This window comes from Pelodiscus sinensis, chromosome 7, assembly GCF_049634645.1.
Source record: "Pelodiscus sinensis isolate JC-2024 chromosome 7, ASM4963464v1, whole genome shotgun sequence".
Classification (NCBI taxonomy): domain Eukaryota; kingdom Metazoa; phylum Chordata; order Testudines; family Trionychidae; genus Pelodiscus; species Pelodiscus sinensis.
In genome coordinates, this window is record NC_134717.1 from 39,315,944 (window position 1) to 39,329,958 (window position 14,015).

Here is a 14,015-nt window from a genome sequence, read left to right on the forward strand (position 1 = left end):
CTTTTCCTAATTCAGAAACCAGTATGCTACTCTCATCCCATTTAACCTGTTAGCCACTGTAGGCTTCCATGACCCTGTTCTCTCCTCGTTCTCTTCCTACCTCTTTAATTGCACCATCAGTGTGTTCTGCAGGGGATCTTCCTCATCCTTCCTCCAGCTTTCTGTAGCGGTCCCACAGGGCTCTGTCCTTGATTCAGCTGCCGTCTTTAGAGTGATGACTCACAGCTCTCTCTACTCCAGACCAGTCGCCTTCTGTCCAAACTAAAATCGCAGGCTGTGTCTCTGACATCCCCTTGTGGATGTCCAGCCACCAGCTGGAGCTGAACATGGGCTCCTTGCCTTTCCCCAACCTCTCTCAACCACCTACTTTTTCAGTTGCTATGGACAACACCTCCCTCCTGCCTGTTGCCCAGAACACTGACCTCTGCCTAGATTCTCACATCCAGGCTATGTCTAAATCTTGCTGATGCTTTCTACGAAACATCACTAAATATGATCATTTCTATTCCTCCACACAGCTAAAACTCTCATCCAGGTGCTCATCATCTCAGGTCTCAACTACTGCTGCATCCTTCTCGCTGGTCTTGACAAACTCAGTCTTGCCTCACACCCATTCAGAATGCTGCTGCAAAGGTTATTCTCCTTCCCTGTCGCTTTGACCGTGCCACCTTTCTCCGAGTCTCTAAGCTGCTCGTCTTCATTTTTGAGGCCCATTATGGTCTATCCCCACCCTACCTATCATGTCTCATTCGCTATCAAAATGGTGACTGTCCCATCTGATCAGCCCATGGTGCCAGCCTCCAACATCCACCTCTTAAATTCCCTAACAAGCACCTTTGTGCTTTCTCCCCTGTTGACTCTCATGCTTGGGACCATCACCCCTAAACATCTTCAAAATTACCCCCATTTCAAAACTTTCCTTTGTGGTGGGCCTGCCTAAAACAGCTAGGCTGCTGGTGTGCTGATGCCTCTGCCTATCAAGCTGACCAAGATTGTCTCATTGCGTTCTTGTTCTCCTCCACTGGGCTGTGTGTACCTATCTCTTGTCTTTCATGCTTTGATTGTATGCCCAATGGGGCAGGAACCATTTTTGTTCTGTCTAGCACAGCGCCTAGCACAATGAGGTCCAGGCCCATGACTGAGGCATCCAGGTGCTGTGTTAACACAAATGCTAATAAATAAACAATCCAAGCAAGCTCATTTTTGAATGCAAAGCACCACTGCGGCTGAAGTTTCACCCTAGAGGCTCCTCCATACTGGCAGAGAGGCAGCTCGACCAAATCTGAATGGCATTGCAACCCCACACACCAGGTCACAGAGCCTCGTGGGACACTGTTGCTGCAGGGTGTGCTCCCTTTCTAAACCTTCCTTCCCCTTGCACCCTCATATGTGACAATATTTTGGAAGAGTGGGAGGGGCTTATTTTCCAATTTTGCTGCAGATCCTCTGAGGGTATGTCCTCACTACAGCGCTAATTCGAACTAACTTAGTTCGAACTAACGCAGCCAGACTAAAAAACTAGTTCAAATTAGCGTTTTGCAAATTCGAACTAGCATGTCCACACAGAGTGGACCCTGAACTGGGGTTAAGGATGGCCGGAAGCAGTGCCGGCAGGGCATCAGAGGAGGACTTAGAGTGTGGAGCTGCTGCCTCAGGCTAGCCAAGGGCTGTGCTTAAAGGGACCTGACCCCCACCCCGGACAGACAGTTCTCAGGGGTGCCCCGCTTGCAAAGCAGTCCTGGCTTGGATTGCCCGGAGTACCCACACTGGGCACATCACAGCACTCGGCCATCAGACCGGCTGCACTTGCCGCAGGCTGCCATCTGGGGAGAGGGGACAATTGGGGGGCTGCAGGAGAGGTTCCACCCCCAGAAGCCCGCAGAGCCAGCCCAGTCCTCCCCATCGGGGGCTCGTACCCCATTCCTCCCTCACTTCCTTCCACTTACCCGTCCCTAGCCCCCCTTCTTGATGTACAAAATAAAGGACAATTGTGACAAAACTCGAGGAGACTGGGAAAAGGAGGTGGGAGAGGGGAGGAGAGAGGGTGGGAGAGGGGAGGGCAACTAAAACGATCAGGGGTTTGGAACAGGTCCCTTATGAAGAGAGGCTAAAGAGACTGGGACTTTTCAGCTTAGAAAAGAGGAGATGGAGGGGGGATATGATAGAGGTCTATAAAAGCATGAGTGGGGTGGAGAGGGTGCATACAGAAAAGTTCTTCATTAGTTCCCATAATAGAAGGCCTAGAGGACACCAAAGGAAAGGAATGGGTAGCAGGCTTCAAACTAACAACAGAAAGTTGTTCTTCACAAAGCAAATAGTCAACCTGTGGAACTCCTTGCTGCAGGAGGCTGTGAAGGGTAGAACTGGAACAGAGTTTAAAGGGAAGTGAGATCAAGTCATGGAGGTTGGGTCCATGGAGTGGTATGAGCCAGGGGGAAGGAGTGGTGTCCCTGCCCAAGGTTTGTGGAAGGCTGGAGAGGGATGGCACGAGACAAATGGCTTGGTCACTGTCTTTGGTCCATCCCCTCCAGGGTCCCTAGGGTTGGCCGCTGTCGGCAGACAGGCTACTGGACTAGATGGACCTTTGGTCTGACCCAGTACGGCCATTGTAAGCTCAGGGCTCAGGGTCGGGGGTCTCAGTGGATCACCTTGATTTTCATGCACACCTGCTCCTGGGTGGCCAGGCTGGCAGCTATCCTGCCCTAGACAGCCGCTTTCCTGTGCCTAGTGCGGAGGTCGTGGACGAGGTCCACGATGTCTGCACTGGACCAGTCGGGTGCCCGCCTCTTGCGGTCCTGGGCAAGCTCCCGGGAGCCGCCAGCCTGGTCCCGGGAAGAGGGGGAGGGCTGGGGGGCATCAAGTGGCTGGCTTGAGCCGTGCCAGGTGCAGGGTCTGCTGGCTGGGTGCTGGCAGGCTTGCACCTGGCACGGGCACCGTAGCCAGCCCGTGCCCCTTTAAGGGCTCTGGGGCCGGGAGGGGGGCAATAGAGTTTCCCTGGTGTTGGCCAGAGTGGCCACCAGGGAAAGCTGGGGAGGGCTAGCCTCCCACTAGTTCGAATTAAGGGGCTATACACCCCTTAATTCGAACTAGTAAGTTTGAACTAGGCTTAGTCTTCGTAAAATGAGGTTTACCTAGTTCGAACTAAGCGCTCCACTAGTTCGAATTAAGTTCGAACTAGCGGAGCGCTAGTGTAGCGCCTATCAAAGTTAATTCGAACTAACGGACGTTAGTTCGAATTAACTTTGTAGTGTAGACATACCCAGAAAGTTCTATGTGTGGCTCTGTTAGGATCAAATCAAAACCACTGAAACCAAAATAGCTGCCACCCACTGAAGCAATTACTCCACCCATGTCACTACACTGTCCGAGAAGTTCTGGTTCTTTTCAGAGTGCACAGGTGAAATATATTACCCAGCATGGCTCTTATAGCAATCATGACCCAATAATAAGGTACAAACATTAACAAAGCTCATTTAACTTTCTAAGGACCAAGAGCTGCTGTTTGTGACAAGTGACTTGTGAAATTAATTCAACCAGTCTTTTCCTGGTTCAGCAGTACTTCCTCACACAGTAAACACATACACAGGGACGACAGAGAAACAAGGCAATGACTATCTCCTGGAGATCAAATCTCTTCTAAATCAAGCGTGAGTAAAATTTTTCATGTAAGCATTTTATCTAGTCTGCTCAAACTTTTCTTTACATGGGAACCTTAGAAATATAAGGGAATAATTAATGTTTCTGAATCTGATTCATTTAGAGCTACTTGTAAGTATTTCCAGTTCTGTGATAAATTTGCCTTTTACAGTTGGAAAGACTTTCAGATGGTTTTGAAATTTTGAGTGCTAACGGGATACTCTTTCTCTCCCTCTCATATGAGCTCACTGAGAGGCAGAGAGTTAATCTACTTGCTATGCTTCCAAAAAAATTGCTCTCAGTTTGGATTAGGAGTAACACCATTAACACAACTTTGCCACAAATACATGATTCTTGAAGTGTGGCTATGTGCAGAAAGTGCTTCGAAGCTCCTGCTGATTCAGGTATAGTACCATAAAAATATCTCTTGGTTTGTTTTTTCTTGGTATTCACAGGACATTTTCTAGAGAGATTTAGTATTCACTTTGTCCAGAATAGGTTTTACTCTCTCCTTGTTTTGAGGTTTTACTTTTGAAAAATGGAAATGACATGTTTGTCTTGTGAGATGCTGCTACATATTTATAACATTTTTCCTTCATCAGTGCATGATTTTGGAGAAGAAGAATAAACACCTCAAGGAGAACGGAAGAAAGTAGGTTGAGCATTAAGAAAAATTTGCAAGCTAGAGAAAGAGAGGGGGTTGACTCTCTGTAAGATACTGTTTGCTGCAAGTGAAAAACGGCTGTGCAGATAAGAATCAATTTTCTTTTTTATATGTGTGTGCTGTTTCTTTCTTTCCTATTTGAACTGCTAGGTTCAGTAACCACAATACAATGGCTAAATCTGTGTGCGCTTGTCTCCTGCTTGTGAGTGCCCACATGCAAGGAATGTGTCTACTAACACCAGCACGTAGTGGAGTTACTCCATCAAATCAAAGGGTGTAAGTCTGTGCTTATGGTCCAGAAACATCATCGGTTCTATCACAACTCATGAGCCTGGTAGGGAGCTTTTTATACAAAGCCAGCTTACTTTCATGTGGTGTCACTGATAAAAATACACTCTGCAGAGAAACATAAAGGTACTGACTACAGCAATATAAAAATGGAATTTTCCTTTCACAGGGAATTTTGACATTTCAAAATAACCTTCCATTCCAAACTGGAGACAAAAGTCAAAATGACAGAATTGTTTTTTAAAAAAAAGAGGGTTGGCTGAGGGTTGTTTATCTGGCACACTACTGATGGCAATGATGGCATATTCGGTATGGCCTCCTCAACCCCACAACATAGGCAAAAGTACCAGAGGAGAGGGTGAGGCACAGCTTAGGTGAGCAGAGACCCATTAGAATCTTAGGGTATGTCTACACTGCAATTAAACACCCACAGCTAGCCCGTGTCAGCTGGCACAGGCTTGCAGGGCTCACATAATGGAACGGTTAATACAGATGTCTGGGCTCAGACAGAATCCTGGGCTCTGGGGTCCTCACAAGGGCTCAAAGCCTGTTTCCAGCCCAAACCCTATAACATCTATACCTGAGTTAAAGAGCCCTGCAGCCTGATCCCCGTAATCCTGAGTCAGCTGACGCAGTCCACCAATGGGTGTTTAACTGTTGTCTAAACATACTCTTAGAGGAGGGATTGGGAACCTATGGCTCATGGTCTGCATCCAGCCCCAGCTTAATTTGATTCAGTCCACAGTAAGTGCCCACATGGAGGGCTGGAAGACCTGCGTCTTGGCATCGCTCCCTCTCAGTGGGGCTGGCCCGTGAGCACCAGCTCCCTTCACTGTAGGGGGAAGCCCTGAGCCTCACATGGAGTGAAGTGTGAGTGAGGGGTATTGCTGGTTTTTTACTTCCCACCTTGAGAGCACTGAGAGCAAATGAGTAGTGAGGGGTTTGGTTTGGGGGGTTTTGTTTTGTTTTGACTCTCCCTTGGGAGCAGGTGGGTAGTGAGTGTGGTTTTTGGTTGTTTGTTGCTTGTTTTTCTTGTGTTTGGGCTCTGTTTGATTTTTTTCAGTGGGTCAGTGGCCCTTGACTGAAAAAAAATTCTTCGCCTCTGCTTTAAAGTATGTACTCTATGTAGCTGTCTTCGCACCCAAGCAGTGCCTCACCCATCTGCTATGATAAGTCGGCATTATTTTTCCAGAGAACTTAATCAGAATAAAGGTCACAGAAGAAATTATAGTTCAGAACTACATGAGTCAATATTCCACTCTGACAAAAGCAGTGCAAATGCAACATTCTTTGGTGTATACATAAGTTGACATACTAGAACTCCGGGTTCTGCCGTGCAAAGGAAATCTGCTTTACCACACTGGGAGCAAGCATTTGTTCATCTAATTCAGTATCCTCTCCCCACAACTGAAGTCAGAGAGGAGAGCAAAATTAAGCAACACAAACTAGCACGTACATGTATCCTGTTCTGCAACATTTGTATGCAACACCTTGCAGTGCAAGAGGCTGCACTCCTTCCACCAAAGATATTTACATGAAGATTAGCATACACACAACAGAGGCTATTCTGGCTATAGGCAAATGAGGAAAGAGCCCAGGGCATCAGATTTCTGGGCAGCTCTCTAGGAAGGCAGATTAGAGAGGTTCAACCCGTACGAAACCAGGGGTGAGTGCAGCCCAATCCCGTCATTCTCTTTCCAGCCTTCATTTGTGCTACCCTGCTCTAGATCCTTTACATCTCAACTATATCTTTTTTTGGAGATGAGGCTATGAAAAGAGGAAGCAGCATCCAAGTGTCCTTTCATTCTGTAGAATCTTATCTTAATTTTTTCCCATATTCGCTTTGGTTCTCATTTTAATACAAGCACTAATCCTACAGCTGCAGAATGCACAGGAAGCCACTTCACAGAGCTGTGTCCTCTCCTGTTTAAATGAACTCAGAAGAAAAGTGGGGGAAAGCCTCCCTTCATTGGTTCTTTCTATTTCAGGAGAAAGGGGACCAGAAGTCTTTCATGGAAATGTTTATCTGCGTACTCTTCTTTCTGGCTATCTTCTATTTGTGGTGGAGGTGGAGGGCACAAGATGGGCAGAAGATTCAAGATCTCACACACAAATACATATTCATCACTGGCTGTGACTCAGGATTTGGAAATCTGGCAGCAAGGACTTTTGATGAGAAAGGATTTCGAGTTCTTGCCAGTTGTCTGACTGAAGCAGGAGCACTGGATTTAAAAGAAGCAACCTCAGAGCAGCTTCAAACGGTGCTGCTGGATGTGACCAATCCAGACAATGTTAGGAAGGTGGCTGAGTGGATTAAAGCTGAAGTGGGGTCAGCAGGTGAGTGTCAGAAAATCTGAATTCTTTCCTATGTAACCCCACCCCTGAGGTCTAGCTCATACCATCTCCTCTTCAATGTTTGCTTCTTGGAACGACAGACTTCTGCCCTCTCCTCACATGGGGTTTGTCCTGAGTGCTTTGTAGAGATGCTTTGTGACTCCACCCAGGATGATTCCTCTCTGTGCCAGTGACACAAGGCTGCAGACCCTGGAGAGCATTAATACTATCATTGCTAGCAAGAAGTATAAAACCTAGCACATGAAAAACAATTGAATACTTGACCATAAACCCCAGTACAGAAATCACACACCCAAAAATCAAAATATGAAAACAGTGAACTTTATTGGGAGCAGGAAAATAGGCTTTGTGGAAGGGAAGATTTAGGGTTGACTAAGAAGTACTAAAACATGAGTAAATCAACCAATTCCCCACCTCTTGACATGCACATCTCCCAGCCCCCCACTGGCATGTCCCAGGTAGGCAGTAGGTAGGGAATGAATTTGGAGAAGAGTGTTGCAGCACTATTAGCCAACTTTAAAAAATGGTCCTCCTAAAGTGTTTTTATCCTGGTCAGGAGTGCAAGAGAGGCCTTGGAGGGTTGGACCTCTGCCACTCTGGACTGTGGTCTCTCCTGGGCTGGAACCACCTTACCCATGAGGCTAGATTCCACAGGAGTTCAAAGATTCTCCCTTGTGGGAGAGGAAGTTAATCAAAGATCCCCTGAGCTGCTCTGCTTCTTGCTCAGCTCCCAAACTCAAAACTGAAACGAAAATGGGCCTCTTTGTTTCTGAGTCAAGGACATAGCCCTACTGAAGGGCTGAGCAATGCCGGCCAGTAAATTGCTGGTCCATATCAGCTCATCCAGCACCCTTCTGATTAGAAATTCTTGCTGAGGCCAAACTGTTCTACTATCCCCCTCACTGACTCCGAGCACTGAAATGGTGTCAGAGGTCTCTTGTAGCCATTGCTGTTGTAGTCCACAGAGTAGGAACCCTAAGAGACTCTGTCCAAAGTTCCAGGAGCTGAGAAACTCCAAGGAGAGCTTATACCAATGTGAACTGCAACTGTTTAACATGCTTGGATAAATACTGAAAAATAGATCCCCTGCAACGTTTGTTTTAAATTTGGGTCTGGCTGGATTGTCTCTTTTGTATCCCTTTCCACAAATATTCCAGTGGGTGACTTCGCTAGAAGGAATTTTTGCAGATACTGATTTTAGGTGAATACTGAAGCATGGTGTTGGAAAGTAGACAAATATTCACAATGGAAACCAAATTTCATTGACTTTGATGGGAGTGCTGATGTGTTTAAAGCTAAGCACATCATTAAGTGCATTGCTGGATCAATGCCAGAATGCTCTGCACTTTGCAGAATGAAGACCCCTGTCTAGGAGCAGAACATCTTAGAAAAGAGATAACTAAGGGGGAAGGGATATGAGAAAAATCTATAAAGTCATGAATGGTGCAGAGAAAGTGAATAGGGAAGTGTTGTTTATCCCTTCACATCACACAAGGAATCCCTTGATGAAATTAATAGGCAGCATTTTTTAAAGAAACAAAAGGGAGTACTTCTTCACACAACAAAATCAACCAGTGGAACTCCTTGCCAGAATATGTTATAAAGGCCAAAAGTATAATTGAGTTAAAAAATAGATAATTTAATGGAGAACAGGTCCATCAATGTCTATCAATCAGGAGGGTCAAGGATTCAACACCAAGCTCTAGGTATTCCTAAGCCTCTGATTGCCAGAAGCTGTGAATAAATGACAGGACTGGATCACTTGATAATTGCCCTGTTCTGAAGCAACTGTTCTGAATTTCCTCTGAAGCAACTGGCACTGACCACAGGCAGAAGACAGGATTTTGAGTTAGATAGTGTTGGTCTGAATCATATGTCCATTCTTATACTCTTTAAATATACCGTGAGCGCTATGTGCAGATGTAAGATTTTGAATATTGAATACTCACAACAAACTGCTCATGAACACTGGGCAGACCCAGGATTATTCATAGAATGTATTTAGCAGATCATTTTGAATAATACATGAATTTTTGAAAATAGTGCTCCAATTTTCAGACAGGAAGAGACAATATTCATTGAACAAACTATTTCTTTACATATTAATCACCTAGATCAATTTTTTTTCCAGGAATAAATGAATAATTCACATGCAATCCCATATTAACTATCCAGAGGCTACTTTCACAGGACACCATTCTGATACTATTCCTCATGTTGATTGATTGATTTCTTTGATTTCAATGGGCTACTACTCAGAGTTAAGTTAAAACAGACTTCTGGCCCTTTGGACAGTGCAACCTGGTACTTGCAACATGCAACTTCCATTCTAACCTCCTTCTTTGTTTCCCTCCCCTTTTAATTGCTTATAATTTGCTCAAACAAATTGTTTAGAGGCTGATATTTTTCTATATTTGCTTTAATACAAAAGACGATTTTTTCTGTTTTCTGAATGTTAAAGGATTATCACAGTTCAATTGTTTTTGAGTTTTGTGGTTATAAGAAATACACTTTTCGATCTCAAATCAACTTTTCAACTCACATAACTCAGTTGACACAAAAAAGAAACTTCAGACTTGTCTTGTTTGAAAGTCTTCACTAAAATGTAAAAAATAATCCAAGTTTGAAAAGATCAGTTCAGGGTTTGTAAAGTTAGGAATCTTCAATACTGGCAATTTCACACAGGTACAGTAGAAGAATGTTGGGGCATATTTTTGGGCAAGATACGAGAAATGAAAAACTTAAGCTCAGCTCTTAGAAACTCAATATACAGGCAGCTACAGTAAGGAAGCACTTAGCTGCAGATGGCAAATGGGCCAATAACTCCTAGAACTAAAAATCTGTGATGCCAGTTTTAATACTGCCACCTTTGGCAGGAGGCACTTCATCATACTAGATACAGCATAGCTGTGACTAAAGAGAAACCAGGATTTGCGGGATCCTTTGGGGAATAAATATTTTCTTGATGGAGCACCTATACGAAAAAAAAGAGAGGCTTAAAATGGTCCTGCAATTCAACTTTAACTGCTCTAGTAATACAGAAATGGCTACAAGAGAAGCCATGAGAAGAGAACATAAACAGTGACTGAGATTCTTGTAACTGTCCCAAGCTCCCATACTTCCCAGCTACCCACCTTCAAAACTCATAAAAGGAAAATGTTAGCACAGTAGTGAAGAGCCCTGCAAAGGATGGCGGTGAAATACAAGCTTCAGGTTAGATGGTAAAGGCTGCAGGAGATATAGAGGTAGCTAATTGATGAGTCCTGCCCATCTTGTAATCCAGCTGGCTCTTAGACTGTTCTTGATGCATTCTCAGCTAGTTTGACTCCTCTTTTTTACATAAAGGTTGATACTGGCTTCTTAAATCACTACTTTAATTTTTTTTCTGTGCAGGTCTGTGGGGGCTGATCAACAATGCAGGGATTATGGGACCCTCAGCGCCGACAGACTGGTTGACTATTGAGCACTTCAGAGCACCGATTGAAGTTAATTTAATTGGCCTGATAAATGTTACGCTACATTTGCTTCCTTTGGTAAAAATGGCCAGAGGGAGACTAGTAAATATATCCAGCACTGGAGGCCGCCTGGCAGTATGGGGTGGGGGCTATTGTCCTTCCAAGTTTGGGGTGGAAGGATTTAATGACAGTTTAAGGTACAGTAATGTTAATTCTGAGGAAATAATATTTTTTTTTATAATGTTGAGAGTCTTGAGGGTACGCTAGCACCCAAAAGAGGGTGACTGGGCTAACTGATCTGTGGCTATGGGGAAAGCAGTGGACACGATTTACCTTGACTTTAGCAAAGCTTTTGATACGGTCTCCCACAGTATTGTTGCCAGCACTTTAAGGAAGTATGGATTGGATAAATGGACTGAAAGGTGGATAGAAAGCTGGCTAGATTGTCGAGCTCAACAGGTAGTGATCAACAGCTTGATGTCCGCCTGGCAGTGGGTATCAAGCAGAGCTCCCCAAGGGTCAATTCTAGGGCCAGTTTTTTTCAACATCTTTATTAATGACCTGGATGAGGACTTAGATCGCACCCTCAGCAAGTTCACAGATGACACTAAGCTAGGGGGAGAGGTAGATATGCTGGAGGGCAGGAATATGGTCCAGAGTGACCTAGACAAATTGGAGGATTGGGCCAAAAGAAATCTGATGAGGTTCAACAAAGAGCAATGCAGAGTCCTACACTTGAGATGGAAGAATCCCAAGCACTGCTACAGGCTGGGGACTGACTGACTAAGCAGCTGTTTGGCAGAAAGGGACCTGGGGATTACAGTGGATGAGAAGCTGAATATGAGTCAAGGGTGTGCCGTTGTAGCCAAGAAGGCTAATAGCATATTAGGGTGCATTAGGAGGAGCATTGCCAGCAGATCTAGAGGAGTGATTATTCTCCTTTATTTGGCACTGGTGTGGCCACATCTGGAGTACTGCATCCAGTTTTGGACCCCCAGTTACAGAAAGGATTTGGACACAATGGAGAAAGTCCAGTGGAGGGCAACAAAACAGATTAGGGGCTGGAGCACATGACCTATGAGGAGAGGCTGAGGGATTTGGGCTTAGCCACGAAAGAAAAGAATGAGGGGGGATTTGATGGCAGCCTTCAACTACCTGAAGGGGGCATCCAAAGAGGATGGAGTTAGGCTGTTCTCAGTAGTAAGAGATCAGAACGAGGAGCAATGGTCTCAAATTGTAGTGGGGAATGTCTAGGTTGGATATTAGGAAAAATAATTTTACTTGGAGGGTGGTGAAGCACTGGATGGGTTACCCAAGAAGGTGTTGGAATCTCCATCCCGGGAGGTCTTTGACAAAGCCCTGGCTGGGATGATTTAGATGGGGTTGGTCTTGCTTTGGGTAAGGGGTTGGACTCGACCTCCTGTGGTCTCTTCCTACCCTATGATTCTATGACTGTGGGTATGTCTACACTACCCCGCTAGTTCGAACTAGCGGGGGTAATGTAGTCATCCGCACTTGCAAGTGAAGCCCGGGATTTGAATTTCCCAGGCATCATTTGCATGAAGCCGGCCGGCGCCATTTTTAAATGCCGGCTAGTTCGGACTCCGTGCCATGCGGCTACACGTGGCACGGACTAGCTAGTTCGGATTAGGCTTCCTAATCCGAATTAGCTGTACACCTCGTTCCATGAGGCGTACAGCTAGTTCGGATTAGAAGCCTAATCCGAACTAGCTAGTCCGTGCCACGTGTAGCCGCGCGGCACGGAGTCCGAACTAGCCGGCATTTAAAAATGGCGCTGGCCGGCATCATGCAAATGAAACCCGGGAAATTCAAATCCCAGGCTTCATTTGCAAGTGTGGATGACTACATTACCCCCGCTAGTTCGAACTAGCAGGGTAGTGTAGACATACCCTGTCATGTAATGCTAGTTGGGGAGTCTAACTAAGAATTAAGAGACCTTATTGAATCTGATTCTCATTTACTCTGAGTCTAGACAATTGTAGTATACACTGCAACTGGCATAATTTAAAATGCAAGGTCACAAAGTGTAGGTCGCCCCAGAAGCACGATCCTGAGGAACCAACTGCCAGATGTTTGTGTGTTATGATTAAAGTCATCCTAACACAGACTGCAACTATTCCTTTTTTCCCCAAGCCACTTAAACAAAGCACATATGCTTATCTGAGTCATTAACCCTGTTTTTTTGAAGGTGGGGCTTTTTTGAAGGGGGTTAGCAGTTTTTTGTGGTTCTTTTTCAAACAAGACATTCCAGTATACCTAGCCTAAGAACAGAACTTCATGTAATTCACAGACAATCTTATGAATGGATGAAACAACTCAGATAAAAGAAGCACTGACCTATATTTTTATTTAAAACTAAAAGGCAACTTTTGCCATGTAAAGTGTGTGTGTGTGTGTGTGTGTGTGTGTGTGTGTGTGTGTGTGTGTGTGTGTGTGTATCCTTGTTCATTTTTTCTGCTCCTTTGTGTATCAGTGCAAAGGACTTGACATAAATAAAAATTGTGGTCACTTCCAAGAGCCCTCTCCACCTTAGCCCATCTTTACATAACACTTACTTACAGTTAGATCTTGGCCTTCCCAATATGCACAGTGAACTACACAGACAGAGAGAAAACATTAGTGCAGATATAAATACATCAGGGTATGTCTACACTACAAAGTTAGTTCGAACTAACTTTCATAGGCGCTACACTAGCGCTCCGTTAGTTCGAATTTAATTCGAACTAACAGAGCGCTTAGTTCGAACTAGGTAATCCTCATTCCACGAGGATTAAGCCTAGTTCGAACTAGCTAGTTCGAATTAAGGGGTGTGTAGCCCCTTAATTCGAACTAGTGGGAGGCTAGCCCTCCCCAGGTTTCCATGGTGGCCACTCTGGCCAACACCAGGGAAACTCTACTGCCCCCCTCTTGGCCCCGGACCCCTTAAAGGGGCACGGGCTGGCTACGGTGCCCGTGCCATGTGCAAGCCTGCCAGCACCCAGCCAGCAGACCCTGCACCTGGCACAGCTCAAGCCACCCACCCGATGCCCCCCAGCCCTCCCCCTCTTCCCGGGACCAGGCTGGCAGCTCCCGGGAGCTTGCCCAGGACCGCAAGAGGCGGGCACCCGCCTGGGCTAGTGCAGACATCGTGGACCTCGTCTACGACCTCCGCACTAGGCACAGGAAAGTGGCCGGCTTGGGCAGGATAGCTCGAACCAGCCTGACCACCCAGGAGCAGGTGTGCAAGAGAATCAAGGGGGTCCACTGAGACCCCCGACCCTGAGCCCTGAGCTTAGAATGGCCATACTGGGTCAGACCAAAGGTCCATCTAGCCCAGTAGCCTGTCTGCTGACAGCGGCCAACCCTAGGGACCCTGGAAGGGATGGACCAAAGACAGTGACCAAGCCATTTGTCTCGTGCCATCCCTCTCCAGCCTTCCACAAACCTTGGGCAGGGACACCACTCCTGCCCCCTGGCTAATACCACTCCATGGACCCAACCTCCATGACTTGATCTCACTTCCCTTTAAACTCTGTTCCAGTTCTAGCCTTCATGGCCTCCTGCAGCAAGGAGTTCCACAGGTTGACTCTTTGCTTTGTGAAGAACAACTTTCTGTT

The 14,015-nt window shown here is 45.8% G+C and overlaps 1 protein-coding gene across 4 annotated transcripts in view; it reads left to right on the top strand.

Annotated features, from left to right (window-relative positions):
- The first annotated feature begins 3,357 nt into the window (after positions 1–3,357).
- DHRS9 (dehydrogenase/reductase 9) overlaps positions 3,358–14,015 on the top strand; it is a 30,880-nt gene continuing 20,222 nt past the window's right edge. The window contains exons 1-4 of one of the 4 annotated variants that reach the window (XM_075933565.1): positions 3,358–3,647; positions 4,239–4,288; positions 6,577–6,925; positions 10,337–10,595. In XM_075933565.1, the coding sequence (XP_075789680.1) occupies positions 6,601–6,925; positions 10,337–10,595 (584 nt within the window). In that variant the 5' untranslated portion in view covers positions 3,358–3,647; positions 4,239–4,288; positions 6,577–6,600. Of the gene's footprint in view, positions 3,666–3,693; positions 4,041–4,238; positions 4,289–6,576; positions 6,926–10,336; positions 10,596–14,015 lie in introns of those variants that run through there. The other 3 variants (XM_025177810.2, XM_014579872.3, XM_075933566.1) reach the window with 3 other exon arrangements.